At 45.4% G+C, this 27,887-nt stretch overlaps 1 protein-coding gene across 7 annotated transcripts in view; it reads right to left on the minus strand.

Moving 5' to 3' along the window:
* The window catches only part of ALS2 (alsin Rho guanine nucleotide exchange factor ALS2), a 74,451-nt gene that overhangs the window by 5,661 nt on the left and 40,903 nt on the right, over window positions 1-27,887 (minus strand). For 6 of the 7 annotated variants that reach the window (XM_084778653.1, XM_084778652.1, XM_084778654.1 and 3 more), the window contains 20 exons: window positions 26,689-26,869; window positions 24,299-24,364; window positions 20,237-20,399; window positions 17,735-17,866; window positions 17,280-17,408; window positions 16,420-16,490; window positions 15,995-16,061; window positions 15,274-15,476; window positions 15,106-15,171; window positions 13,840-13,938; window positions 13,026-13,190; window positions 9,655-9,766; window positions 9,223-9,300; window positions 8,381-8,514; window positions 6,671-6,838; window positions 5,990-6,107; window positions 4,725-4,882; window positions 2,852-2,974; window positions 2,251-2,427; window positions 133-178 (listed from right to left, as the gene is read on the minus strand). In XM_084778653.1, coding sequence (XP_084634779.1) covers window positions 133-178; window positions 2,251-2,427; window positions 2,852-2,974; window positions 4,725-4,882; window positions 5,990-6,107; window positions 6,671-6,838; window positions 8,381-8,514; window positions 9,223-9,300; window positions 9,655-9,766; window positions 13,026-13,190; window positions 13,840-13,938; window positions 15,106-15,171; window positions 15,274-15,476; window positions 15,995-16,061; window positions 16,420-16,490; window positions 17,280-17,408; window positions 17,735-17,866; window positions 20,237-20,399; window positions 24,299-24,364; window positions 26,689-26,869 — 2,456 coding nt within the window. The remainder of the gene's footprint in view (window positions 1-132; window positions 179-2,250; window positions 2,428-2,851; window positions 2,975-4,724; window positions 4,883-5,989; window positions 6,108-6,670; window positions 6,839-8,380; window positions 8,515-9,222; window positions 9,301-9,654; window positions 9,767-13,025; window positions 13,191-13,839; window positions 13,939-15,105; window positions 15,172-15,273; window positions 15,477-15,994; window positions 16,062-16,419; window positions 16,491-17,279; window positions 17,409-17,734; window positions 17,867-20,236; window positions 20,400-24,298; window positions 24,365-26,688; window positions 26,870-27,887) is intronic. The other variant, XM_084778657.1, reaches the window with a different exon arrangement.

The raw sequence follows: 27,887 nt of genomic DNA on the forward strand, positions 1-27,887 counted from the left end.
GCAACGAGAAATGAAGGGTCCTGCTGGTGACGCAGATGGCTGAGGGTGACTGACACTAACGTGAGCGCTGCTGCCGTGGGATACTTTACAGGGAGGAAAAGCATGCTTGATGAGAAACTAAAGCCACCATACCTTTTTACTCTCTCCAAGGACTGACACGGTTGCTGGCCAGAATTTCCTACAATGAAACCATAAATGTTAACATGAAGCCGGGCACGGTAGCTCACGCCTGTAATCCAGCACTCAGGAGGCAGAGGCGGGTGGATCTCTGTGAGTTTGAGGCCAGCCTGGTCTACAGAGTGAGTCCAGGACAGCCAAGGCTACACAGAGAAACCCTGTCTCAGAAAAGATTGTTAATATAAGGTATCATTACGGTAGATATACCATATCTTTTAAAAAAATGTGATGTTATCTTGGCTTCCTTGTTCCCAGTAAAAATAACTTCTCTACAAATTGGTTCTGAGTTTCATGTTTTTAGCTACTTCTACCTCCCCCCCCCCCCAAGTTTTAGTAAACATCCTGGAAATGGCTTAATAGTGTGAATGAAAATGCCTGAAAAGGGAGAAAGAGGAAATGGAAGGATCCAGTGGGTCCTGGAAAACTATAGGCGAGTCTGGGCCCTGGGGTCCTCTGCAAACTGTGGCGACAGCCAAGGAAAAAATAGGCAGTAAAAACCTTGAACCCCTACCCGGACTAGCCGATGGACATTCTCCACTGTTGAGTGGAGAAGGAGATCTAACTTTCACACAAACTCTGGTGCCCCATATTTGAACATGTCCCTTGGACGGAGATGCCTGGTGGCACTCAGAGGAAAGATAATAGGTCACCAAGGAGAGACTTGATACCATATGAGCATATTCAGGGGGAGGAGGTCCCCCTCAGACACAGACTTAGGGGAGGGGAGGGGAGTAGTAGGGGGGAAGTGGGAGGAAGGGAGGAATGGGAGGATACATGGGATGGGCTAACAACTGAGATGTAATATGTATAAATTAATAAAAATGTATTAAAAAAAAAATAAAAAATAAAAAATAAAAAATAAAAAAACAAAAAAAAAAAAAAAAAAAAAAAGAAAATGCCTGAAAAGAAGCTGTGTCTGGCTGTGAAGGGAAACTCCTGGAAGGAGTCAGTCTCTGCAGAGAGTGATGGGCTGACTGGGGTTTCAGTGCTGCTGCAGGTACAATGGCTAATTACCTTATCTCAGACTAGTTTTAGCCTTCTGGAATAGCCACCCCTTGCTCTGCATCTGAAATAACACCCTGTGATAATAAATAAAACCTCTTAGAACAACACTTTCCCTGCAATCCAAGAGCTAAGGATGTCATGAAATAGCATCTGGAGCCTGTAGAATCTTAATGTATGTGCCACTCTGGTGTCCTCACCAGTGCATTTTAAACTGGCCTTGATTTACGACCTTCTTCGTTCGTAAAACTATAAAAACCCTATAGAGCTGCTTCTGTGTTGTAACATGGAATTTGGGGTCACCCAAACCTGTGTTCCTAAGGCACGGTCACTCGTGGCTCCAGAATAAACACTCTTATTACCTTAAGATGAAAGCTGTGGTTTTTATGTTGGCAATGGCATCTACTATATCCCAAGGGGGTTTTGTCCTTCCATATCCCAAAAACAGCCCAGAATATTTCCTTCATTTACATTTATCACATTTTTATTACTAAATTATTCTATTGGAAAAAACTTCCCAATAAAAGTGCCTACATTTTTTTTAATAGCACGAATGCAAATTCTTGGGCTGTGGATCAGCTCTAACACTACGCTGGAGAGAAAGGATGGTCCAGGGTCCCTAAGGACCAGAGCCAACGGCCCAAGATAAAAGTCTGGAAATTTAAATTGCAAATGAGAAGGGAAGGATAAAAAGGCAAGGGACACCAAAGATCTAAAGCAACTAACTGTTTCTAATGAATAGGAATATAAATTATACATCTTTATTAGGTAGGATGGGCCATTTAAGTTTATATATAGTGTAAGAAAAACATGTTTAAGATGAATAAGCAACTTCTGAATATTCTCAGAAATGAAGACTACTAATACCACTATTGTGCTAACAGGGCAGATGAACAAGTTGGGAACCTACACACACACACACACACACACACACACACACACACACACACACACACACACACACACACACACACACACACACACACACACACACACACGACGGTAAGTTCTTGGCAGTACTTAAAGAGTTTCAAGTCACACTTTGGCTCTGCTCATGACCACAGCACCCACCTCTGCACTCCAAGGAAGCCCAGGAGAGCAATGTCTGGCTGCTTGTTGAGCCGAAGCACGCACTCCCAGTAAACGTCTTCCTCCCGGTCATTATCCAGGGCGTAGAGCATGAACAGCGGCGGGTAGAGCCGAGGCAGCAGCACGGGAAGCAGTAAGCCGCAACTTGTTACCACGTAACTACGAGCAAGCAGTGAGAAGGCAGGCCCATCAGTGGGAGTCAGGGACGCAGCTTCCTCTTCTAGACACAAGGCTGACCAGATGTTTTCGCAAAGTGATACTCTATACACTGTGGCACTGACTGTCTTGAACCAACTGCTGATTCTATTGGATGCTGGAAATCAAACTGACATTCTCTTTTGCCTCCATCTTTAGGCTGCTCTTGCAGGGTCACCTACTTCAGCACAAGTCGCCTCTGTTCGGCAGCCTGTGTGCCTGGCCATGGGTGGCTCCTTCCTGGAGCGCGGCTAGAACCGCGAGCAACCTGAGAGAGGTCGCTGAAGAACTGAGGAACCAGGCCTGGGAAGCAGCTATCTCTGAGGCTCTTCAGGAGTCCGCTCAGCCTTCACCCCACCTCTTCACCACCTCACGCAGCTCAGCTTACCCCGGCTCTGGCGACTCAGATCTGGAATCTGACTTCCCAGTGCAGAAGGACCTCCTGCCAGTGGGTGGAGGAGCAGACAGAGGGACTGTGCTGCCCTCCTCAGGGAGCTCAGGGAACAAGAACCTAGGTGAGAAGCGGAAACAAACTGTACCGGTCTAAGTCGAGAGCAGCTAAAGGAGTACTTACCAACCTGTGCAGCTGGTGTACCCAAGGGCCTATGAAAGCAAACTTTATCGATAGTTAACTATGTTAGCTCCCTGGGAGTCTCGGGTGAGGCTTCCCACAGAATGGGAATGTGGCAACTGGGGGACACTTCCAAAAGCGCCCCAGGCAGGGCAACAGTCTGTCCAGCGACTAAGGAATTTCATCTACCTGGGGCCAATTTGCCTCGACCCTAACCGGGAACTTGCAGTGACTCTGACCATGAGTCTTAGAACAGAACCCCCAGGGAACTAGAGGTCTCAATGTGAATTTCAAAACTCTTTTCCAAAATGCAGATTTTTTGAAAGTGAATTCTTCAAATGATAAGGGACTGAATTATTGAACATTTCCTGGTTTTGCTTTTCCTCCATACCTTGATTGTTGCTCTAGATCAGTTATAAAGTAGTAACAAAATAATTTTATGGTTGGGGGTCACCACAACATGAGGCACGGTATTAAAGGATCACAGCACTAGGAAGGCTGGGAACCACTCACTGCTTAGGATTTTTTTCTGTGACCACTGGTATGTTGATGGGGTTTGTCATAAGTAAGTTTATTGTCCTGTTTATTTCAGAGACTTAAATCTTGACCTTTCAAAGGCAGCTTGTAATTTTGTCTATTTTTTTTTTGCAAAGTTATATTTTGCCTCCTCCCCCAACCACGCTCTAATTTTGTAGTTGGGAATACTACAAAACAAAGTAAAGGAAGTTCTTTTCATCACACTTACCTAGCTCTGGTTGGGGCTGAAACACTCCCATTGCAGCAGGCACACTGCGCCTCCAAACCTGAGCATTGCAAGTGCGCTTAGCAATTGTGAGCTTAGTAACATAAGGAAGCTTCTGGGGCAAATTCCTCAAGTGACTCAATAGGAGATTCATTTGTTGATTTAAACCCCGCTCACAAGCTCCGACTGGCTGCTGCCTGAATCTGTCTCCTCTATGACAGCTGCTGGCTCACTTAACCCCTTCTCCTAGTCTCTCCCTTCTTCCTGGTCAGTCCGGCATCTAGACCTGCACAGAGAGCAAGCACCTCACGCTAGCTCCTGCCTTATCGTCCTTCCTTATTGTTCTTTAAAGAGTGAATCATGTTAATGTACCGAATGTGTTGTCTGTTCTTCCTTACACTAGCTCATAAGCTGAAGAAAGTAACTTTCATTTTTCAGTGTTTTGCTTGGTTAAGAGACGGGCGCGCTCAACTGGCTCCTGCTGAGTAAATGAGTGTACACACGCTGCTGTGAAGGGGCGGGGCTGGACACAGCCTCAGAGACCAAACCTCACAGTGAACTCTGTCTGTTCTCTGCTTAGGCTTTGGAGACATGATTTAGCCGAGAAGTTAAATACACATCAGAGAGACTACTATATTTTACAGCAAGTTAGACTTGGAAAACCAAAATTTATTTTGGCCTTCAGTCGCACTTAATGAGAACACATCCAAGGTAGTAAATGTCAATGGCTAGAGTTTATCTTTTTAAATGTCTAAGCAGGAGCAAATTAAAAATGTGCTTCTACAATTTAGTCTGTTTATAAAGCCTTTTTTCTTGATGAATACTTGCTATGATAAAGGGGGACACTTAGGCACCTCACAAAGTTGTGGCATTTAGATTTAGGTTGAAGAGAGCCCTGTATTAAGAGGACATTCTACAGCTTTCAAACATCAGTGAGCGCTTTCTTACCTCACAAGCTGGAAAATCCGCTTCAGATAGGACTTAATCTCCTTCACGGCCTCCTGCAGCAGCCGGCGGTTGGCCCCCACGCCCACATACGTCATCCTGTACACTGCAACCAGGGTCTCCACCAGCCTGCCCAGTGGGTGCAGAGGGGTGTCACAGGCCTGAGCAGCAGAAGCAAGGAGGCTGGTCAATGTCCAGCAAGAACAACAGCAGCAGAAACAGTCTGTAATAAACCCTCACAAACAACAAACAACGTCCACGACGCCAGGAGTCCACTGGGAGTCCACTGGGAGTCAGGAAAATTCAAATGCCTTAACTTTCTAAGCCATGAGTCTCTCTGAATTGTAAGGAGCTGGGGTTGTGAGTACTTGTTTTGAGACAGGCCTGACACTCTAGCCCAGTAAGAGCAATGTCAATATTTGCTTTCCTTCAACGTAGCATTCCATATACATTCTGTGACAGCTTTATTTTTGTTTTTCTTTTTAGATATTTTTAAAGGTTTTTAAAAGCTACGTGTGTGCGTCTGAGTGCAGACGCTCATGGAGCCAACGCCTGAGAGCCCTGGAGCTGCAGCTGCAGGCAGCCTGAGTGGGTGCTGGAAGCCAGCTCGCCAGCACCTGTTCTTTCTTACTGTTGTTTGTTTTGGAGGTGAGGTCTTGGTATGTAGCCCAGGTTAGCCCCAAACGTGTGATCCTCCTGCCTTAGCTTCTCCAGGGCTAAAATTACAGAAGTGTGCCAGCCACTGTGCCTGGCTGGTTTTTTCTTAAGTTTATGATGTGCTGGTAGTCTACATCAGGAATTCTGTTTTGTCCTTTATCATCAGTCAATCACCAAAAAAAACAAAACCAAAAACACAAAAAACTAGAGCCAAGTGTAGTGGCTAAAGCCTATAACCTCTGCATTTGGAACGCTCAGGCAGGAGGATTGCCCTCAGCTCAGGGCCAAGCTAGGCTACACACTGAGGCCAGTTAAAAAAAGAAAAAGAAAAAGCCAAAGATTTAGCAAACAAATCAGAGAAGTAAAAAAAAAAAAAAAAGAAAGAAAGAAAAGAAAAAGATTAGTTTAACATCTGAATGATGATTTTGCTTGTTCCGGAAGGTTTGGGGGTAAGGTGGGGATGAGATAGGATTGATGTAGCTCAGGCTCACTTCACACTTCTTAGTAGTGAAGCCCTGGGCCTCCCACGTGCTGAGAGCTGAGGTGAGCGTGAGCAGCTCTCCCGCCGTTCCAGCACTAACCCCCAGCACTGGTCACTGTGACTTGCCGACCTTTATTAAGTACTTCTTGATGTTGTCGTATTTCTCCACAGAGAAGGCACCGACGTGCTGGGGAATGTACTCCAGACTCTCCAGGGTCTGCGTCTGTGAACGGCTGAGGACTTCTGGGCTGGGGGTGGGGTGGGGTGGGGTGGGGGAGAGAGGGGCGTGAGAAAGCACAACAGTTGTAAATGCGCCTGGCACAGACCCATCTTGCTCACCAGGGCTGACCTGCTCCTCAGAGCATCTGCTGACCTAGCCCAGGCCCAACCACTCATCAATAGCAGCTGATTTGTTATTACGTAACTCTATTCAAAATGGCGTTGGACGTTATTTCACGCCAACTATAAGAAATATGAAAACTGTACCCTGCTGGACCTAAGGAACAGCACTGGGCAATCCATAACACGAACTCGAAGTGAAGCAAAGCAGCTCTAGGTAACATCTATGGCCATACTGTGCCCCCTTCCCTAGATCACCTTTAGCATGACTGACACCGTTTCCTTCCTTTTAAATGAAGTTCTGCTAGGGACAAACCAGTCCGAGCTACCCACAATTCACTCTGGCTAGGAGCTTCCCAGCTCATTGGCTTTCAAATCATATTACCTATGATGTTTGCAGCTGAATGTAGCAAAGGTGGCTTCGAGCTTCTGACTTACACTCTCTGCCATGTGCTGTGCACTGCCTGCTCACCTGTCTCTGTGCTGGCGTCGGCTGGTGGTCAAGGCCACAGCAATGTTATCCCACGCTTTCCAAACGTCCCCTTGGCCTGGGCTCTCACAGCCCAGCTGGTGCCAGCATTCATCAAACACTGCTCTCCATTTCTCATCTGCGGCCACTGCCAGGCTCCCCAGCTTCCTGCTGAGAAAGGCACGCCAACCTTTTATTCACCACTACTTTTGTGAAAAATGATCCCCAAGAATAAAAACTTTCTAATACACAACGAAAGATGCTTTTGAGAGCCAAACTGCCAACACACCAGTGGGAGTTCTATCTGAAATATCTGGAGGGCGCTCTAGACGGGACTTCCTGCCGCTAACTGTGTTTGCTGTGTTCACCAGGTACTAGCATGTGTGGGTTGTTATGCATGTTGACCCTGCTGTCCACACTTCCACAGAACCAACTCTGGAAAACAGACTCCTGTTAAAATGGTTTTCTGTACTTCAAACATTTTATGCTGAGAAATGTGAAATGCATTACACATGAGCGTCTAAAAATACTTTGAAGACAAAAAAAAAAAAAAAACAAAAACAAAAAGCCAACAAGAACATGAAATATAGTAAGTTCTTGTTGAGATTAACAGAAAAACTGAAATGACACCAAAATGTCAGAACGTGGCCCAAGAATGGAGACGTGTGAGCATTCTGGGTGCTTGTGAGAAAACTCCAAGAAAATAACACAAAATTGTTTTTGGAATGTGTTTTAGTGCCTCTCCCAGGTGTAGTGAGCAGGAGCGAGCTTACTTCAGATCACTCGTCACAACTGGGCTGTTGTTATTTGTGTGCATGCCTCTATGGAAAACCATGCTCTTGCCATGCACAGCCTGTCCTTGTGATGTGCTGAATGAAGTGGGCTACCTCATTTATTGGCTCCATTCTCCCAGGCCCTACCACCTTTACAGTGGGAAACACCAAAATATAAAAGCAAGTTTTTAAAAAAGCCATCCCTACCCCACCCCACCTGACACACAAAAAAACCAGCAACACAATGTGTTGTCATAGCTGTAATTCTAGTCCTCACGAATCTGAGGCAGGAAGATTAAGAACCCAAAATTTAGCCAGGTGTGGTGGCACATGCCTTTAATCCCAGCACTCAGGGAGGCAGAGGCAAATGGATCTCTGTGAGCTCAAGGCCAGTCTATTCTACAAAGCAAGTCTAGGACAGCCAGGGCTAAAACAGAGAAACCCTGTCCCAGATGAACAAACAAACAAACAAAAACCCAAAGCTTAAGATGCAATCAGTAAGGAAAAGACAACCCTAAATTTGGAAGAACAAATTATACTTAGATTCTACTTTCTCTTCACTGATGCAGGTTGTACTGTGTGTGTGTGTGTGTGTGTGTGTGTGTGTGTGTGTGTGTGTGTGTGTGTGTGTGTGTCTGAGCTTTACCTGAGACTTCAATTCAGAATGCTTTTCCTGTCCCTGCATCTGCATCCTGCCCAGCAGGATCATTTATTTCCACACCTGTAACTTTTAAGCACCTGTGACTAAGGCATACTCTTTAAGCCAGGGCAACAGATGTGGCCATCATCTATCTACATAAGTGACAACCAACCTAAGTTCATTATATCTTGATTATAAAGAACGATCTTACATTTTAAATTTGCTTGAAAATATTAACTTGCTCTGATGAAAGCAAGGCAACTGAGAACACTCAGTCGTTACTGCAGAGCGAGCACTCACAAGGCTTTGGGTCTGTCTGTACCGCTCTCATACAGGCTAGGTTTGAAGTAGCTTCCAGCGATCTTTATCCCAGATCCCCATTCTCCGCTAAAGGAACCTTCGATATAATCTCCGTTTGGCATAGTCAGCACTCCCTGGGTAGGGCAAAAAAGAAGTGAAATTAGAAAAGTGTTTAAACTTACAAAATTAAGAGCAAAACCAGCACTAACTACTTTTAACAGTTTCCTTTTTAACTTGCTCTTTGACAGCCTCAAGTCTGATAAACAAACAAAAAGTGCACGCACGCACATGCCCAGGAAGAATGTAGGAAAACAATGTGTGGGTAAAGAGCAAGGATTAAGAGGGCAGTGGGAAGTCTTTTCAGTCATATGAGGGACAGCATGGCTGCTACCATCTGTCTTAAAATACTTAAGAGCCTAAGTCAGTAATCTGAAATTCTATTTTAGGAAAGTAGGCTGAGGGAACAAATTAAACCCAACACAAGAAGGAAGGACAGGAAGACCAGGACAGACATCAGTGAAACAGAAAATGGAGGACTGAGGGGAAACACACACTGCATTGAATCAAAGTTGTGTTCTTGGAAACACACAGAAGATTAAGTTGAGTGCCGTGGTACATTCCTCTGATCCTAGCACATGGGGATGGAGGCAGGAGGACCAGAAGTCCAAGGTCATCCTGGGCTATACAATGAGTTCATGGCTCATTAGTTCCAAGAGGCATCAGAGATTTAATGGAGAAGGTGCTGAGGCAACTGAATACTAATTTACATCTTTAGGAGATTTTTAAAGTCAAGAAAAATAAGTGAGAAAGAGTGTAAAGAAAAAACAAAGTGGTTTTCCAACCTTTCCACTAAGAGTCCAGTCATCAGAAAATTCTCCTTCATAGATAGTATCATCTTCTGAAAGCAAAACCCCATTTCCCTGCGTGAAAAAGCAAAACAAATCACAACAGACTGCAGAAAACCTTAATGTGCACACAACCACACCCCCAAAGCCTCCCACAATTGGCAAGGAAGGAAAACAGTACTAAGAAAGTCGCACAGGGCCAGGCATGGTGGCTCAGGCCTGGAATCCCTGGATCAGGAGGCAGAGGCAGTTTTTCCATGACTTCCAGGCCAGGCAGGTAGTTACACCGTGGATCCCAGCCTGGCCTGGGTTACAGAGTGAGACCTCATCTCGAAGAAGCCAAAACAAAGTGCGACATTAGTCAAGAGACTTTAAAGATGGAGGAGGTTGCAAAAGCCCATATGAGCCACACATAAACACTGTGCTCACCGTCATTTTATTAAGGTGGAAGTTGCCTTCGTAGTACAACCCAAACTGGGTAACTACAACCCCATTCCCTTGGCATACATCATCCTGCCACATTCCCATGTACTTTTCTCCCCTGCATAGAAGTAAGAAAAGAAAGATGAAACCCTAATAAAACAAGGACAAAGTGAAGAAAAACTATTATTACACGGGACCTGAGATATACCTCGGGTTGAACTGGTTCCATTACTCTAGTCAAAGTGGCTCATCTCCTCAAACAGAAGACAGTGTGATAGCGAAAGATATCTCAGTCAGAGCAGCATTCACACAGGAATCTGGTGCTGTGCCTTAGCCACCAGACTGAACACACTCTATGTGCTTCCTTGATAACTTCAAGATGTGTTATTAAACCAGGTATGGGGGAGTACACCTTTAATCCCAACACTCAGGAGGCAGAGGAAGGCCAATCTGGGAGATCGAGATGAGCCAGAGCTACACAGTGTGACCCTGTCTCAAAATAAAATGTGTAATAAAAAAAGAATACCAAAAATTTAAACTATAATTGAATCAAACCTCCTTCCTTAAAGTTTGTCACAAAAGGCTTAATTTTTGCACACTTAAACTCAGGATGTTCTTACAATCGCCACCAAAAAGATAAAATCTGAGTTAGATATGGTGGTCCATTACTACAATCCTGCCTTTTGAAAGAAAGCCAGGAGGGTCACATTAGTCAGACCTGGGCTGGAGAGCAAGATCTTGTCTCAAAGAGAAAAGAAAAGATAAAACAAGGCAGAGCGTAGCTCATGGAGCATGCTCAAAGCCCCAGGTAGAGAGTGAAGACAGGGTAAGAAGGAGGCAGAGAAAATCATACAGTTTGCTGGGCATGGTGGTACGCAACTTTAATCCCAGCACTGGAAAGGCAGAGAATCTGTGAATTCGAGGCCAGCCTGGTCTACAAAGTAAGTCTTAGGTCACCAAAGGCTACATAGTGAGATCTTGTCTGAAAACAGAAAAAAAATCTATAGTTTAGAGATAAAATACATAAAATTTTTTACATTTCACTTATTCAACTCGCGTGTTTGGGGGGTGGGGGAGAAAGGTGCATGAATCCCACAGCACGTGTTAGGAGGTCAGAGGGTAATTTGTAGTTAGTTCTCCCCTTCCATCACCTGGGCAGAACTAGGCCCTTAGGCCCAGTGGCAAATGCCTTTGCCCACTGAGTCATCTTGCTGGACCATAAAGGTAATTAAAAAAAAAATTCACATATGACAAGGCCTGGTGGCACATGCCTCTAGTCTTAGCACATGAGGAAAAGGGGAGAGGGGATCAGGAACTCCAGGCCAGCTTTTTTTTTTTATTCTTTCTTTTCGTTCTTTTTTTTTTAAGAGTCCATCATCTCTTTATTATAAATTATGACTCTCAAACCCATTCCAATCACCGTGTAAGTGATGGCGGCATGCACACTAGAGAAGGCAGAAGGAGAGCATCGAAGAGAAGACTGTGCCCGAGGAAACTTAGTACCATGAGCCTGGACTCGGGTTACCCTCCTCATCCCTCCTGTCAACCCCACAGTGCCCCACGGTATGCTGTGGTGACTTGATGTTCATGGCCTTCCTGGGAGCATGCTGCACAGGGGGCAAGGTCCACCATGCCTGCAAGTTCAAGGCCTAGCTCTAAGGCTATCCTCAAGTACATAGTGAGCTGGAGGCCAGCTTGGGCTATATGAGACCGTGTGTCATAAACAAACAAAGAGACACAAAACACACACACACACACACACACACCCCATATCATGGAAGCTATGGTGCATAACATAAAAGGGGGAGTAGTACATTAAATCTAAAGTAAACTAGACCAAATCCAGTATGAGAGCAAAATACATGATATTGCTCTCTAAGGCTTGATTACCAGAATTTAAATAGTTAGCCTTAATTCCTGGTTTGTGGGCATGACAGGAAGCTGTCCTGTATTTAGTAACCCCATTCTATCTCCAGCTCCCAGAGCACTATCTGTCACTCTTCTCCTGCAGCTCCTCCCACCTTCTGCTGACGTTCATAGAAGGTTCTGTTTGTATGATAAAGATCTGCAAGCACAGGATGTAAGTCGGTTGGCAGAGTGTGTGTCCAGCGTATACAAAGCTGTGTGTGCCGATCGTATGCAAAGCCGTGTGTGCCCAGCGTATACAAAGCTGTGCGTGCCCAGCATATGCAAAGCTGTGTGTGCCCAGCGTATGCAAAGCCATGTGTGCCCAGTGTATATAAAGCCATGTGTGCCCAGCGTATGCAAAGCCGTGTGTGTTCAGCGTATACAAGGCTGTGTGTGCCCAGCGTATGCAAAGCCGTGTGTGCCCAGCATATACAAGGCTGTGATTGTGAGCCTCAGGACTGCATAACCCAGGCATGGTAGCACTTAGAGGATACACACTGGAGAATCTGACATCTAGGTCTGTCCTTGACTATATAAGGAGTTTGAGACCACCTTGGGCTATAGGGCTGATCTCAAATTAAATAAATTAAATAATTAAAATACTTGTTAGGCTTTTTTGAGGTAGTAAAACCTTTGTATGTATAAAAATGTAGAAAAAACAGTACCCATGTGAATTCTGAATCATCCTGACTTTGTTAAGTAGTAGCTTATTGTTTGGTCCATAAAAATAAAGAAAAAAAAGAAGCCGGGTGCAGTGGCACATTCCAGCACTGGAGGAGGCAGGCAGATTTCTGTGAGTTCGAGGCCAGCCTGGTCTACAAAGTGAGTCCCGGACAGCCAAGGCTACACAGAGAGACCCTGTCTCGGAAAAAAGAAAAAGAAAACAAAGATTTCTGACAACTGTTTCCTTATGGTAACTTCTCTTTCTTTTTCATTGGTGTGCTGGGTAAACTGACCTAAGTCTCACTATGTAGCTCAGGCTGGCCTCAAACTTCAATCTTCCTGCCACAACTTCCCTCAGCTGGGATTACAGGCACACATCTCTGAGTGCCACCATCCCACACTGAAAGGTTTTCTTAACGTCAACTTAAGATGTTTCTTGGTCTTCTGGATAAGATTAAGTGTAAGATGTTCGAGTCTTCATGAAAGTATTATGATTTGGGAGGCTAGAGAGATGGCTCAGTAATTAAAAGCTTGTACTATTCTTATAGAGGACCCAAGTTCAGTTCCCAGTACCCACATCTGCAGCTCACAACCACTGGCAACTCCACTTCCAGGGCACCCAATGTCCTCTTCTGTCTCTTCAGACACTGCATTCATGTCCATACACACATGCAAACACACACAGACACACACACACACGTGTGTGTGTGCTTGTGCTCTAATAATTAAAACTGAAGAAATAGCATGGTGGGGTAGGAACATGGTCTTCTCACTAGACAAGCTGAGACAGAGGCAGAGCACCACACCTCGTGATGTCATCGAAGACACCGTATCCTGCCTTCCTATCCATCACCCACTGGCCAATGAACATGCTGGGAGAGGACGACGTCAGTTTCCCACTGCGGAGGAGACCATGCCCATGACGCATGTTGTCCTGAAAACAGCCTTCAAACACTTCACCAGAGGCATAGCTGTGGGGAAAGAACAAAGGTAACAGCTATGTTACAAAGAGCAGGAAACACAGAGCTAGCCTTTACGGGTAGCTATAACTATTTGTTTATTATTATCGAACATTAAGAAAAATTGAAAATCCTCTAGTTTGAAGGACTAACAAAAATTTAAAGTAACATGAATAATATTTTGTGTTAACATGAACAACGGTGTGTTTAGTCTCTTATGGGAAATGAAATAATGAGCTATCAATTAGAAGCAAGAATGCAAAAAAGTTTTGTCCAAATTAAAGTCAAGTAAAAAAAAATTAGAGTTGTAGGTGAGACTTGTGTAGAAAGTCAGGGTTTACTCAGTAGGTACAGGAAATTTGCACACAATTTTGGTTATTAAAAAAGACAAATAAGCTGGGTATGGTGATACACGCCTTTAATTCCAGTACTCAGGAGGCAGAGGCGGGTGGATCTCTGTGAGTTTGAGTCCAGCCTGGTCTACAAAGTATGTCCAGGACAGCCAGGGCTATACAGAGAAACCTTGTCTCTAAGACCCCTACCCCCTAAAAAAGACAAATAAAATGTACTCTTTAGAAGTCCTGTCCACACAAGCTTTAGCTCTACACAGTTCTCTGAAGAGGCAACACGAGGCTGCAGGCTTGCCAGTGCCTGTCATTACCTGTAGACTCCTTGGCCACACATTTTCCCCTCTTTCCAATGGCCTATGTAATGATCTTCTTTGTTCAGGGCCTTGTTTGGGATTCTGTATTCGCCATAGCTACAAAGAAAAATAAGAAGCATTAGGAGATGCAGAGGGCACGCGCCCCTTTTGTAAGTAGCCAGCAAGCGCTGCCATGAGGAGGACGCAGAGAGGGCTCACCTACAGCAAAGGGCTGAGCGGGGCAGCGGCTGCTAAGCCACCTGCAAAGCCTGGGAGGAGTGGAGCCCAGGCCTGCTCCAGAGTCACTGGTGATGCTTTACTCTAGAGCCAGGGAAGCAGGGCATCTGTGCCCTCGCCTCTCTCTGTCACTAATTCACAACATTTCTCTGGGTAAGTCACAGTATACAACATCTCATGCACACCTCTCTAGTAAGTAGGGTAAAGCAGATTGTACAATGTCTCCTTTTATTCTAAACCTATTTATGAGCTTGAATCACAAAATTTGACATTATCACACATGTCCATTAACTTCTTCAGTGTGTGTGTGTGTGTGTGTGTGTGTGTGTATAAAGACAAATTTCTTCTTTAATAGAATAAAAAATATTTAACAAAATTTTCTTGTAAATATGTTTGCAGTGTTAGAAAATATGACGAGATGGGTAATGAGATGGCTTAGTGGGTAAAAGCTGTCAAGCCTGGTGGCCCGTGTTCAAATCCTCAGTATCCACACAGTGGAGGGAGAGAACTGGCTGCTACAGCTGTCCTCTGGCCACACATGGGGTGCATGTGTACCCACACACACACAAACACACATACTGAATGACTGATGAATGATTGAATGAATGAAATAAAAAAAGAAGATAGGACAAGCTTATCCAAAATTGATGTCAGTAGATTATTGTTACAATTATATCACTGCAAATTTTCCCTTTTTACGGGGAAACAAATCCAAAACTACTGAGAAGCCGCCTGAGGCTGCAAAGCTGTAGTGGAGCTTGCCCAGCATTCCCAAGGCCCTAGAGTCCTTCCTCAACATGGCAAGTTGGGTGGGGATGAGGTGGAACTATTTCTGTAAAACCACTGAAAATAAAACTGCTCTATGCCCTGTGTGTGAGGGTGGCACTGTCATGTGACTCGCGCAAGTATTATCCTCGCTGTCTACAAGCCCGCCCATGTCTTCTGCATGAATCCTAAAGTAGCCCCGAGCGCTACACATGAGAAACCAACATGAAGTAAGTTGTGACCAAACTGAAACTCATTTTGTACTTTAAACAACGTCCTTACCCATCTTCCAAGCCATTCCTGAACATGCCAGAATATATCTTTCCATCGGGCCACTTCAAAACACCTCTGTAAATATAAGCGAAAAGTCAAACTGTCAGATAACCATGCTTTTCCATAATGTCACTGTCACCCTTCCTTACTCGGGAACAAATATTAAGCACTCTCCACCTGCCATGAGGCTTCCCTGAAAGCCAGCGCCCATTGTAAGTGGCATCCTTTAGGCGAGGATCCTTGTAGAAAGTGTATTTGGCACTTCTTGAGATGGGTGGTTCCTGCCTCTGAACACTGGTACCACTTCCACAAAGCGGGAAATCGGATGTCCCCCTCAAAGCCTGATCCACAGCTTGGCTGATAGCCCGAAGCCACTTGGTCTAGAAGCAAACAGTCCGTGTCAGCAAGCTTAGGGCAATAACCCATCCAGCACTGCACTGAGTAAGCTGGCCTTTCTGCTGTAGATTTTCTATTGCCTATGGCTTTTCACACAGACGGATGTGACGCAGCTCTTAGAATCTATCGCTTCTGGTTTAAGTCACGGTTTACAAAGCAAGGAGCGCTGTGAGAGTTCCAGGCCAGCCTGCTCTGTTCAGTGAGTTCCAGGTTAGCAACACAGAGCAAGACTCTACCTACAAATGAATGAGCGAATGAATGACAAAGAACAACCAGGCGTTATACTCTTGCAATCCTGACACTTGAGAAGTTAAGGTGGAAAGAATTCTATGAGTTCAAGCCTAGCCAGGGCTACACGGCAAGACTTTCAGAAAAACATAAGAAAAAGACAAAACCTAGTTTTGATTTAAGGGTTATTAGTGAAGCAACAACATTTATTTTTTTCTTTACTAACATAAAAGACAAACAAGGCCGAAGTTGAAAGAAAACACAGAGAACTAACCTTTTCCTGGGGTGTTGCAGAAATGAGCGTGAACTGCTCTTCAGGTGTGGTTATCTTTAAGCCATTCCTAAAATGTTCACAAAGAGAAACACCAGTAGACACGGCAACCGCTCATTCTGATAGCAGACGCTGTCCCCCATGCCTCCATGCCACCCATCTCCTCGTGGGACACTGAAGACAATTAGCCTAAGTGTAAATGTGAGCTCCGTGTCAGAGAGAAGATGCACAGTACAGAGCTCAGTGTCACTGCGGCATAGGAGCAGCGGAGATGCCCATCTGCCACTGGCCATGGCCTTCACACGGCACTTTCCTATCCAGTGTGTTGGGCGGTTAAGGATGAGAAGGCAGCTTCCTAAGCCCCTTCCCACTTTTCCCACCACCCCACTTAAGGAAATGAAAGGAGTAGGAAAAGGAGGCACACTTACACGCTACCAGCTTCCTCTGAAAGTGGCTCTGCCCAGAGTGTGGCCAAAGGGAACACGTGGTGTGTGGAGAACTGGAACAGAGAACAAGAAGGCACACCTGTGAGGAGCCCAGGCCAGCCTCAGCACAAGCCCCTTGAGATGGTTACGGCCAGGTGGGAGGCAGCATCTCTGCTACAATCACCACAGCCTTGCCGCCTCTGGTGGGCCTTCCCATCTCTGCTACAAGGACCCTTCACAAGGCTGTCACTCAGTCTCAAGCTAGAAAAAAAGAATCTTGGCTCAGGTGCAGCTTAATAGGAGAGAGGAGGCGTTCACAGTTAAGAGGTCCTAGATTCAACCCCCAGAGAAGCGACAACAAAAACCAAAAGAGAAAGAAAATAATCTCTCAAATGCAGCTGACACCAGAGGCGGTAGTTAACATTCTCTTTTATTCAGTGATTACAAAGAAATCGCAACAATGCTTAACAGAAATTGACAGTACGTAGTCATGTGCTATGAGTGACATTATCGGTCAACAAGACAATGAGTCCCCAAAGCAACAACAGAGAATTCCTTTCACCTAGTGATCTCATAGCTACCATAGTACTATGGTCCACTCATGTTTGTTTATTCAGATACACTAATGTTTACCATTATGCTATGGCTGCTAACAGTCTTCAGTACAGTAACCCACTATGCAAGTCATACCAGACAGCTGGGGCATACACTGGGCTAGACCTCGATTTCTGCGGGTGCACTGACACTTACATAACAACGAAATTAATTGCCCGGCACTACATTTCTTGCAACACAACCCATCATGACGCAGCTCACAACTGTCCGCTTTCCAAAGCTTCTTTTCAGCTAGGAATTCAGCCTACCTGAGCATGGACCAGGGCGTCATTGAAAAGAATGAACCAGTTCACAGAAAACCTGCCAGCATGCTGCAGCGAGAGGGCTCGGTTGCTGCTCTCACACAGCAGTCGGCGCTCTGGCTTCCTCAAGGAATCCTACGAGCGAACACAAACGTCAGTGAACTAGCGACATGACCCTACCGTGCGAAGGCGGATGAACTGGACTCAGGGTGTAGTCAGGGGAGCCTTTTAGTCATGGCTTACTGTGGCATTAGACACTTCCTAAAATTAGAGCCCACAGGAGACTAAAACCAAAGGCTGAAGTCTGCAGAGGAGCCCTGGGAACAAAGGAAGGCGCTAGGATTCAGAACACTCACGGCTACAGTCGTCAGAAGGGCACCACTGAAATGCTACTGTTATGAAATAAAGGGAAGAGCGGAGAAAGGACGGCTGTTGGGGCCGGCGACAGAGGGCAGGGTTACCGTCATTTTTCCAGGAAAGGTCTTCCAGAAGCCCAGTGTGTACTCTGCTTCCTTCCTCTTCCTGCCGAGATGGAGAGCAAGAGACTCATAGCAAGAACTGGAATCCTGCAGCTTCTGATATTCTGGAGACGTCTAGAGACCAATAAGCAAGGGAGGGGGCATAAAACACTGTCCACAAGCTGCAGCTATGAGCGCTTCAGGTATGTCACAGTCACCGCAGGGAGAAAATCAGCCTGCGAACACAGCGGCGCACTGAAGGGAAGCGGGGAACACACACGCTGATCTCATACTCCACTACAGTACAAACCGTGGAGAAAAGGCACCAGTGTACATATCATGGAGAGAAAGCAAACGTCCTCGTGTGTCAGGAAAACATTCTGACCTTGTGAACTCTCAAAAAGATCTCAGGGTCTATTCACAAGCAACACAAACCATCTGTAACTTCAGTTTCAGAGAACCTGACACCCACTCCCGGCTTCCACAGCTCCCAGTCAGGCACACAGTGTGCATGCATACATGCAGGCAAAATACTCATACACATACATCATTTTTAAATTAAAAAACAAAATAAAACCCCGGACAGCGGTGGCGCACAGAGGCGGGCAGATCTCTTAGTTTGAAGGCAGCCTGCTCTACAGAGTGCATTCCAAGACAGCCAGAGCTATACAGAGAAACCGTGTCTTGAAAAACCAAAACCAAAACCATCAAAAGAAAACAGGAAAACTACTGTGTGAAAGTATAACTGCTGTGTATGAGTAAATGAGCAGAGGGGAAAGGCCAGTTCTCCCCATTCGTGATAATTACGGCCCAAAGTCCTCACAGTATTCACTTAAGAAAGATTAATGAGTCCCTAAGTGACCAAAGGCCGTGGTCCTTGTCTTCTGGGAACTTATAAAGACACAGAGACAGGAAACACACCAAGACAATGCAACTGTTTCTTAGTAACTTACACAAGAGAAACACACAAACCAGACAGTAAGGAGGGTGGCTAAGAACAGAGCCTGAAGTCAGAGCGCCTGGATGTGAACTCTAGCCCGTCACTTCTCAAGTGTGCCTCGACCCTCTCATCCACAAGGGAGAGAATGGCCACATCTATTCTACAGAGCTGTTGTGTAGATCAAATCAAAGTATGGAGCATGCTCAGAACAGCAGCTGGACTGTTAGGTGTGATGGTGCATGACTTTAATGCCGGCACTGGGGAGGCAGAGGCAGGCACATGTCCGGGTTCAAGGCCAGCCTGAACTGATTTTAGATAAAAATGCATACACACATATGCATATACATACATACATACATACCATCTACTTTATACCTCAGACTTGGAAATTATAATTTACAGTGATGGAATGTGAGTGTGTTGTGTGCTAACAAAGCTTCCAAAGGTGGCTGATGATTTATGATGAGGACGAAGACCAAGGATGGAGCATGAGTGAAACTGAGGAAGTGAAGCGCTGGCAAGGCGCAGGAGGGAGGTAACCCGGGGGCGGGCAGGCAGGAGGAGACCGTGCAGTGGACGGCACCCCTGACCTCATGAGCAGTGCTCGTGGACTCAGGCGTTGGAGGCCTCCAGACAGAGGACAAGGTTCGCTGTGTTTCCAGAGGGAAAGGCCAGGCACTGAACATGACTCCCTGGGATGGGAAGCCATGTGTCAGATGGAGGGCAAAGACTAAAGCCAGGAGAGGGCAGGCCCACATCACTCCCCAGAACTGGCCCTTCACACCGGATACAGTCCTTTTTTTGGAGGGGGGGATGCGAGGTGAACCCAGACTGGCCTCAAACTTTTCATCTTCCTTCCTCTCAGCCTTCCATGTGCTGGAATTGCAGACGTGTGCCCCCAAGCCCCACTTTCCCCAAACAACTCTAGTCTGATCTGGGAACGCTTGTTTCCTTCACTGACTGAGGTGAAGTCTGTAGCCCACTGTTTTCTGGGGGCTCAAACTTGCATAGCTAAAACTACATTAGACAAAAGCAAAACCCACCAAGATCACATGGAAAACCCTGCCGGGCCTCACTCTGTGGTCTGAAGTCTGCCTACATCAGGAGACAGGCCAAGATCTGAAGGTTCTGAGGAGCTCTGGGGTTGGCAGAGTTTCTCTGGAAACAAAAGGAAATCACGTTTCCTGGCAGGAGTCTACCGAGTACCCAGGAGCTGGGCAGCTCCACTGCCGTGGTTGTATGAGCCACTCTCCAGGATTTATGTGACCCAGACTCAGCAGGCACTCCACAAGCCCTGACACTACTCACAGGGGCGCTCTAGCCCAGACAACTGAATGAATATGGTCTGAGTGAGTAAGGCCCTGGTGGAAACAGAATCCAGAGTGAAAAACAAGCTCGCTCTAGCCCACCTTCCCTTCCTTCTGCTTCCTGACAGAGAATGACATCTTAGCTGGACACATAAATATTAATTTAATGGGGCCCAACATCGTAATGCGACCTAGTCCAAACCAACGGCTTTGATTGTTGGCTTCCCCAGTAATCGATGGGGCACGAAGGGAACCTACCACTTCAAAGCATGTGGCGAGCTTTAGCAAAACTTTTGCGTAATTATGAAGACGTCTGATGGGCAAGAAAAACAGCGTATTCAGGATTTCCGTCAGCTGAGCGTTCTCATCATTCACGTCTGACAAAGCCTGCAAGAGTTCTTGGTGTTTATTTAGGAAATCCCTGGAAAAAAGAAAGACGCAGTTGGTCATGTGGTATGGACAGTGTGAGTGATATTACACGGAAGGATTCACTGCAGTGACTGTTCAGCATGCACAGTCTAGGTGGTATGAAAACGAATACAGATACAGTAAAATGACCCAGGTATAATGAACAGAATTATAATTTTTAACCTATAAAATAAAGACTTTAAAGTGCAAGATAAAGCAATGGTAGCACCAGTAACTGTAATAGAAATGGTTTGTAACAGACCTTCCCTCGTGATCTAGGAAATGATTAGGCATTTCACTTTCAAGGGATAAATGATAAATGACATCATTCTGTTATTTTCACAATTCAAAGTCACAGGAATCTGGCAGGTCTGGCCACTCTGCTAAGCTGTGCAGAATAGAAACACCAGAGGAAAAGCAGAGCTCCTTGCTCCAAGCAATAGTGTGGAACTGGATTCTTCTAAGTTCTTCCTTCCCTTCGACTGTCAACACAAGCCAACCACTGAACTTTACTTTCAGGAATAAGACAAGCCAGTGTGGTGGCGTTCACCTATAATCCCAGTGTTCAGGAGGTAGAGGCAGCAAGGTCAGGAGCTTAAGAACTTCAGCTATACAAAAAATTGAAAGCCAACCTGGGCTACCCTGTCTCTAATAATAATGATAATGATGAAGAAGAAAAATTAATGAAATGTGTAACTTATGAATCTGAAAAAGTAATAGCTGAACACAAATGAGACAGCAGGAATTGATGAAATAAAAAACAAGAGTCTCCACCTTCCCTAAGGACTTCTAAGAGGTTAATAATTAATGGGGGAAAAAAGAGGCATTTTCGTCAGTGGTGTGGGCAGTATTATGATGCCCTGAAATAACCATGCTCCTGGTAAATAACCCCTTACCCATGATACTGTAAGCAACCCTAACAACAACACTGGGACATCAAACAAAGAAAGAAGACACGAAAGAGGAAGGGATAGAGGAAGTGGGGAGAGAGGGCTCAAAATATATTCTAGACATGTATGTAAATGCTTTAATTGAGCTGTTATTATGTATAATTAATATATGCTAATATAACATATAAAATGAGAAACAGTAATCAATCTTTGAAAATACTAAAAGGCAGCAAAGTGCTGACAGGACTGATTATAAGTTTAAGATAAATAACCCAGATTCCAGCCAGGGAAGCAGAGGCTGTTGTTGTCAACCTCAGCTCACAGGCACTGGTGAAGTTCCTGAGACTGTTGCTGAGCCACGGTGGCCTCCTTTTTACCCACAGGTGGACATGAGCCACAGTGGCCTTTTTACCCACAGGTGGATATGAGCCACAGTGGCCTACTTTTTACCCACAGGTGGACATGAGCCATGGTGGCCTACTTTTTACCCACAAGTGGACAGCTACAGCCATCCTCCAAGGCTCAGGCTCTTTGAGGAAGAGGGGGCAGGAAGACTCTAAGAGCTGGGAGAAGAGGTGAAGTGTTGTGCAAAAGTGTGGTACATGCCTTTAATCCCAGCACTTGGGAGGGAGAGGTAGGCGGATTGCTGTGAGTTCGAGGCCAGCCTGGGCTACAAAGCTACTCTAGGACAGACAGGCTACACAGAGAAACCCTGTCTCGAAAACAAAAACAAAAACAAAACCCCACAAAAACCAAAAAAGCAGTCCATCCTGCAGGAAGCTCTTTAGCAGCTTCAAGAGGTCCTGAAACCTGCCCGCATCTCCAGGCCCCTTCTTCCTAAGAACAAGCAAGACGAGCTGCGAAGTGGACTCTTGAGAGCAGACTGGCTGCCTGGAAGAAATTAGACCAGAGTCACTTGGAAGGGACACTCTCCAGCCTGGGAGCAGTGAGCTCCAGGTTCCCAGTTCTGTGAGCTGTCGCCCATGCTGGGATGGGCTTCGGTGATGCAGCTGTCTTTGAGTTGTTTCTGCTCCTGTAAGGAACATCTCAGCCATATTCCTGTAAGTAATTCCAATAAAAAGCATTGGTTCAAAAACAAAAACAAACCCAGATAAATAAAAGACAAAAAAGGCCCAAATAAGTAAGCGCACTAAACATACAGGGAATAACTGTATGAAAACAACTGAAGACAGTACTAGAAATGTTAATAAAACTGAAAACAGATGAAATAGACAACTTTCCAAATAAACAAATAACGGCTAAAGCCATAAGAAATAAGGTCAGGCAGACCCACTCACTACAGAACCAAACAGGAGTTTGAAATCCCACAGGAACTCTGCCACCGCAGGGCGCACAGGTTTTTACAGCTACGTCTACCCAATCTTCAAGATACAGACAATCCCCGACTCATGAACACTGCTCCAGGAAACACAACAGGACGGAAAGCACCTCAACTCACTTCAGAACTTCTAGTGCAACCCTTTACTAAAAACTGGCCAAGTTCAGAAAAGAATGACTAGATAAACAAAACCCACCATTCCTATTAGCATAGAAGAGTAAAAATCAAGCCTGGCCAAAATAAGGAAGTTTTCACTTTGCCTTTGTTATTAGGTCAATGTTCCACATCCATCCAAAAGCTAGATGCAGATACTTTTTATCTGTGTGAGGTATACTTTTCTGGGGCCACTGCAGACATTATCTGTTCTTTACTAACAGAGGAGAAAACATTTTTTCAGATGGAAACAAAGTAGGCTTCCTGCCGTGCAAAGAGCTGCTCAAAGCCTCAGGTCTAACGAAAAGTAGTACTGAATAGGATCCAGATGTTGCACCTTTCACTTTAGATCTCTTTCAGAACCCTACTGCACCTAGTGATAGTCATCCAGTGTCCAGAGAGTTAATGAACCTCTACACTTTGATCCATGGGTAAATGGCCACGCCAATACTTTCCCGTGGATTCTCGAATACCCACACTGTAACATATCTAAGGCCCTTTGAAAACCATATGGAAACCTATGGCTGTAGAAGCTTCCTGATATATATAAAAGGAGTTTAAGTGAAGTTACCATATAGTGGGGGAGACAATACCTCAACTAGACATCATATGCTGTACCCACTGATCAGTGGGTTGTTCAGCCCTCATCAATGAAGCTTTTTCTTTCACTAGATGGGAAGTAACCTAGAGTCCCACAAGTGGACAGTGTGCAGAGAATAAGAGGCTTTGGAGCACTCCACCCTAAGTGGGATGACTTTAGCACACTCCGACCCTGAAGGCTCAGGCATCTATGCAGAAGAGGAAGCACAAAGATTTTAAGAGCCCAGGGTGGCGACATCAAGGGAACACTATCTTCCAGGTGTAACAGGACTGATAAAACATGAATTCAGAGTCTGGCAGCATGTACACAACTTGGACTGGTTCAAAGCAGACAAAATCACAACACTGAGAAGGAGAGGTAGACACAAGTCATACCTCTGACCAAGAAGCTATATGCAATAGACAGCTCCTGGGAGAGGGAAAATCCGTTTCCTCCAATGTAGTGACACTGGGTATATAACCACACCCCATGGTAGGCCTCGTGCTCAGAAGTAGAACGCCCTCCCCACCACCACCAAAACAAAAACAAAAACCCAAAAACCTTCATGTTTTTTAGGTTTGCTTGTTTGATTTTTCGAGACAAGGGTTTCTCTGTGTAGCCTTAGCTGTCTTGGATTCCCTTGTAGACAAGGTTGGCCTTGAGCTCATAGAGATCCGCCTGCCTCTGCCTCCCAAGTACTGGGATCAAAGGCGTGCGCCTGGCATGTTTTGTTTTGTTTTTAAGAGAAAAAGAACATGAAATGAATAGGTTTGGGGGAAGGATCTGGGAGGAGCTTGTAGAAAACAAAGAATATGGTAAGAATGTTTTGTATGAAATTCTCAAAAAATAAACAAAAGCAGAAAAAAACAAAACCGGAAAAACAAAACAAAAACTCAAAACTTTTGCTCTCTGGCTGTTAGAAGGCTAACTGGAAGGTGTAGATTGCTTACATGGCAGGCTTGGCGAGAAGCTGGAATCCTCCCATGACCAGGAAATTTGAAACTGATGTGCAGTACCTTAGGTAGAAAAACAGACACAGAAGCATCAGTGGTGAAGTTGCAAATGCATAGCTAGACACTTTCTGAATTTCAGAACTCAGCGACATCAGGGTTAATGAAGCCACGGGGAAGAGAACGGACAGATGGACGCAGCAGGAGTGGGGTGCATGTACGGGAGGGATGTTAGCATAAAGGGGGTTTCAAAGGCCCTGTCCACGTGGCCTGCCTGGCGGGGGCGCTCGCTAACCTAAGGAGCTGGAGAAAGCATGGTTCAGACTGTAGGATTCTTAATGAAAACTTAATCATTCCAAGCTCTCCAATTAAGTCTTCAGAAAACCAACAGGGAAAGTTAAAAAACCATTTAGGTGGCTGAGCAAGACTGTGATTAGAACATGCCTACTAAGGCTCCAGTGCTCTGAAGCAAGCGCAGACAAACTGCTCTGGGCAGAAATGCTCCTTTCATACTCCTGGGCTAGCAAGAACTGATACTGATAGAGAAAGGGAATTCTTATTTAAAAAGAACCATAGTGGTAGAGACTTATAAAAAATGTAAAGTAGTTTTCTTTACCCTATCTATAGGAATAACTACTCGATTTAAAGTAGTAGCCCAACACATCAAACAGTGCATCTGAAAGCAAAAGGCCATGAATAAGAGAGAGAGAAAAAACTAAATGGAGGTAGGGTGGTAAATATAAGACAAATGAGGCAACTTCCATTAATAAAAGCTGAAACCTTCACACAAATAACAAAATCTATTTTTTAAAATAAACCAGTGTCAAGCCCTCTCATTAGTCTTCATTTTTGATGAGCTAGAAGAGTAAAGCAAAGGTATTTCTTCCTAGACAGCAGTTTCCAATATATTTAATTTGCCTGGGGCTGAAGTCACATACTAAGTCTGAAAGGAAAACACTAGAGTGATTGCAGGAGCTTATTTTGACTGGTGGGGACAAGGGCAACCTTAAATATCCTTTTGGTGAGCATTGCCTGCAGCCTGTGATAATAAGCACACGCTAGTCCTTGGGTTGGCCCTAGGCATGGCAGGAACTCTCTGGCAACAGGTGTCTCCTCCTGGCCCGCCCCATGCTGTAACTCTCCACAGTGCCTGGCACTTGGTGGCACTGAGTCAACTCCTGCCAGATGGATGGAGAATAAACTACACATGAAAACAACGCATACTTCAGATCAACAGTGCCACCTGGTCTACATTAAACTGATATTAATATTAAATTAATATCTTGAAACATGATACCAAAATACAAATCAAGAAAAAGAAATAGTTTAAGCTTACAAATAAACTTGGTATATTTTACTTACAAAACATGAAAAGAACTTTGCTAATCATCTGTGGTGCTATTCAAAAGACACTGTTATGTTAAATGTAGCTAGTGTTCCATCACACAGCAGGAAAAACAGCTGCATACTTACAGCTGCTCTTTAAATCACTGTGTTCTCGATTTCCTCATATTTTGGTAGAATTTACTTAAGTAAACAAAATAACCAGACTTATGACAGGACACTGTATGTAAATAAAGTATGTATCTGTTGGATACAGAAAGGCATATGAAAACTCGTAATTGTTAACCCTTTCTCCCTTAAGGAAAACTGACTTTCAGCACTACAGATCTATGGTTGGCCAAGATTAAACATTGCTATTCTTCCTGTGTGCTCTCCACTAAGTGAGGAGCTCCCTGTGTGTCTCCTCTAATTCGGAGGCTCCCTGTGTGTCTCCTCTGAGTGAGGGGGCTCCCTGTGTGTCTCCTCTGAGTGAGGGGCTCCCCGTGTGTCTCCTCTGAGTGAGGGGCTCCCTGTGTGTCTCTGAGTGAGGGGCTCCCCGTGTGTCTCTGAGTGAGGGGCTCCCGTGTGTCTCCTCGAGTGAGGGGCTCCCCGTGTGTCTCCTCTAAGTGAGGGGCTCCCCGTGTGTCTCCTCTGAGTGAGGGGCTCCCCGTGTGTCTCCTCTGAGTGAGGGGCTCCCCGTGTGTCTCCTCTGAGTGAGGGGCTCCCCGTGTGTCTCCTCTGAGTGAGGGGCTCCCCGTGTGTCTCCTCTGAGTGAGGGGCTCCCCGTGTGTCTCCTCTGAGTGAGGGGCTCCCCGTGTGTCTCCTCTGAGTGAGGGGCTCCCCGTGTGTCTCCTCTGAGTGAGGGGCTCCCCGTGTGTCTCCTCTGAGTGAGGGGCTCCCCATGTGTCTCCTCTGAGTGAGGGGCTCCCTGTGTGTCTCCTCTGAGTGAGGGGCTCCCCGTGTGTCTCCTCGAGTGAGGGGCTCCCCGTGTGCTCTCTGATTGAGGAGCTGCTCCCCCTTCAATATTACCTTGCTGAGACTGAACATAACAAAGGACTGATACTTGCTCTGTGTAACTGTCCAAGAAAAGACTCGAGTGTTTCATGATGACCAGGCTCTTGGCTTCCTTCACTCCCTGCAGGAAGCTGCTCAGTGAGGCTCCATGCTGCCCAATGAGGTAACACAACTTGCTGAACCGGCTTGCGACTTCCTGTAACAGCTGGACAGTAGTCACAGTGCCCAAATTTTCTGCAACAAAATGATAATAACATGAAAACCAAGTGCTTTCTTATGACTTTCCCCTTTCTGAGAACATTTACTCTGTTGGCATTCTCATCTATGGAACCCAAATCACTTCCAAAAATGTTACAAAAACCTGGATGGGTGTTGGGAAACACGAGGAGCCCAGGGCTTGCTGCCACCAGCCTAGCCAAAAAATGGTAAGCATCAGGTTCAGCTCAAGACCTTGAAACAAAGGAGTGAGGTGGAGAGTGATGGAGAAGCCAGGGTTCTTCCCTGGATCCGTGCGCTCACACACAAGCCACACTCCCAACCTTATCTACAGAAGCTGTCAGGTCTTTGATCCAGTAGGTTTGATAGTACCAGCTCAGAATGGATGTGTCTTTTAAAAGTTTCCCAGGTGATTTTTTTTTTTTAAAGTAACAACCAAACTGGAGACTGGCTAATACCTGCTAAGTTTTGAAAACAGGCAATGTAAAACAAAAAGAGGGAAACGAATTATTTAATTTGACACAACAATAACAGGATAGCAGCCAGGAATTAAATTCATCTCTACAAATAGTGATAAGGTCTTCTTATAACCCAGTATGACTTTGACCTTTCATATCCTGTTTCTACCCCCCAAGAGTTAGGTACAAGAGTGTGCTACCATGCCATGTGTTTTGCAGTGCTGGAACTGACCTTGAGCATGTCAGGTACACACTCTAGCAACTGAGCTACATGCCCAGCTCAGAGTCAGCCCTTATCTAGCATTTTGAACTTTTTTCACTGGCTGCTGTTTGCCATGGACAAGCCCAACTCGTCAGCACGCGGGGAACCTAAGCTTCAGGTTAGAGGGCATCAGCAGACCACCTGCCTTTCTCAGCCTGCAGTTCTTCACTTCTAGCAGGGAGGCTAAGGAGGAGAGCCAGCAAGACCTGGTCAGATGACAGACTCCACTTTCCCTCAGAACAACGAAGGAAGACGCAGTTGCTTCCTTCTCTTGCCTAAGTTCCGTAATTCTGAGCCCATCGTAAGGGGAGAATTT

This window comes from Acomys minous (assembly GCF_964271855.1).
Source record: "Acomys minous genome assembly, chromosome: 4".
Taxonomy (NCBI): domain Eukaryota; kingdom Metazoa; phylum Chordata; class Mammalia; order Rodentia; family Muridae; genus Acomys; species Acomys minous.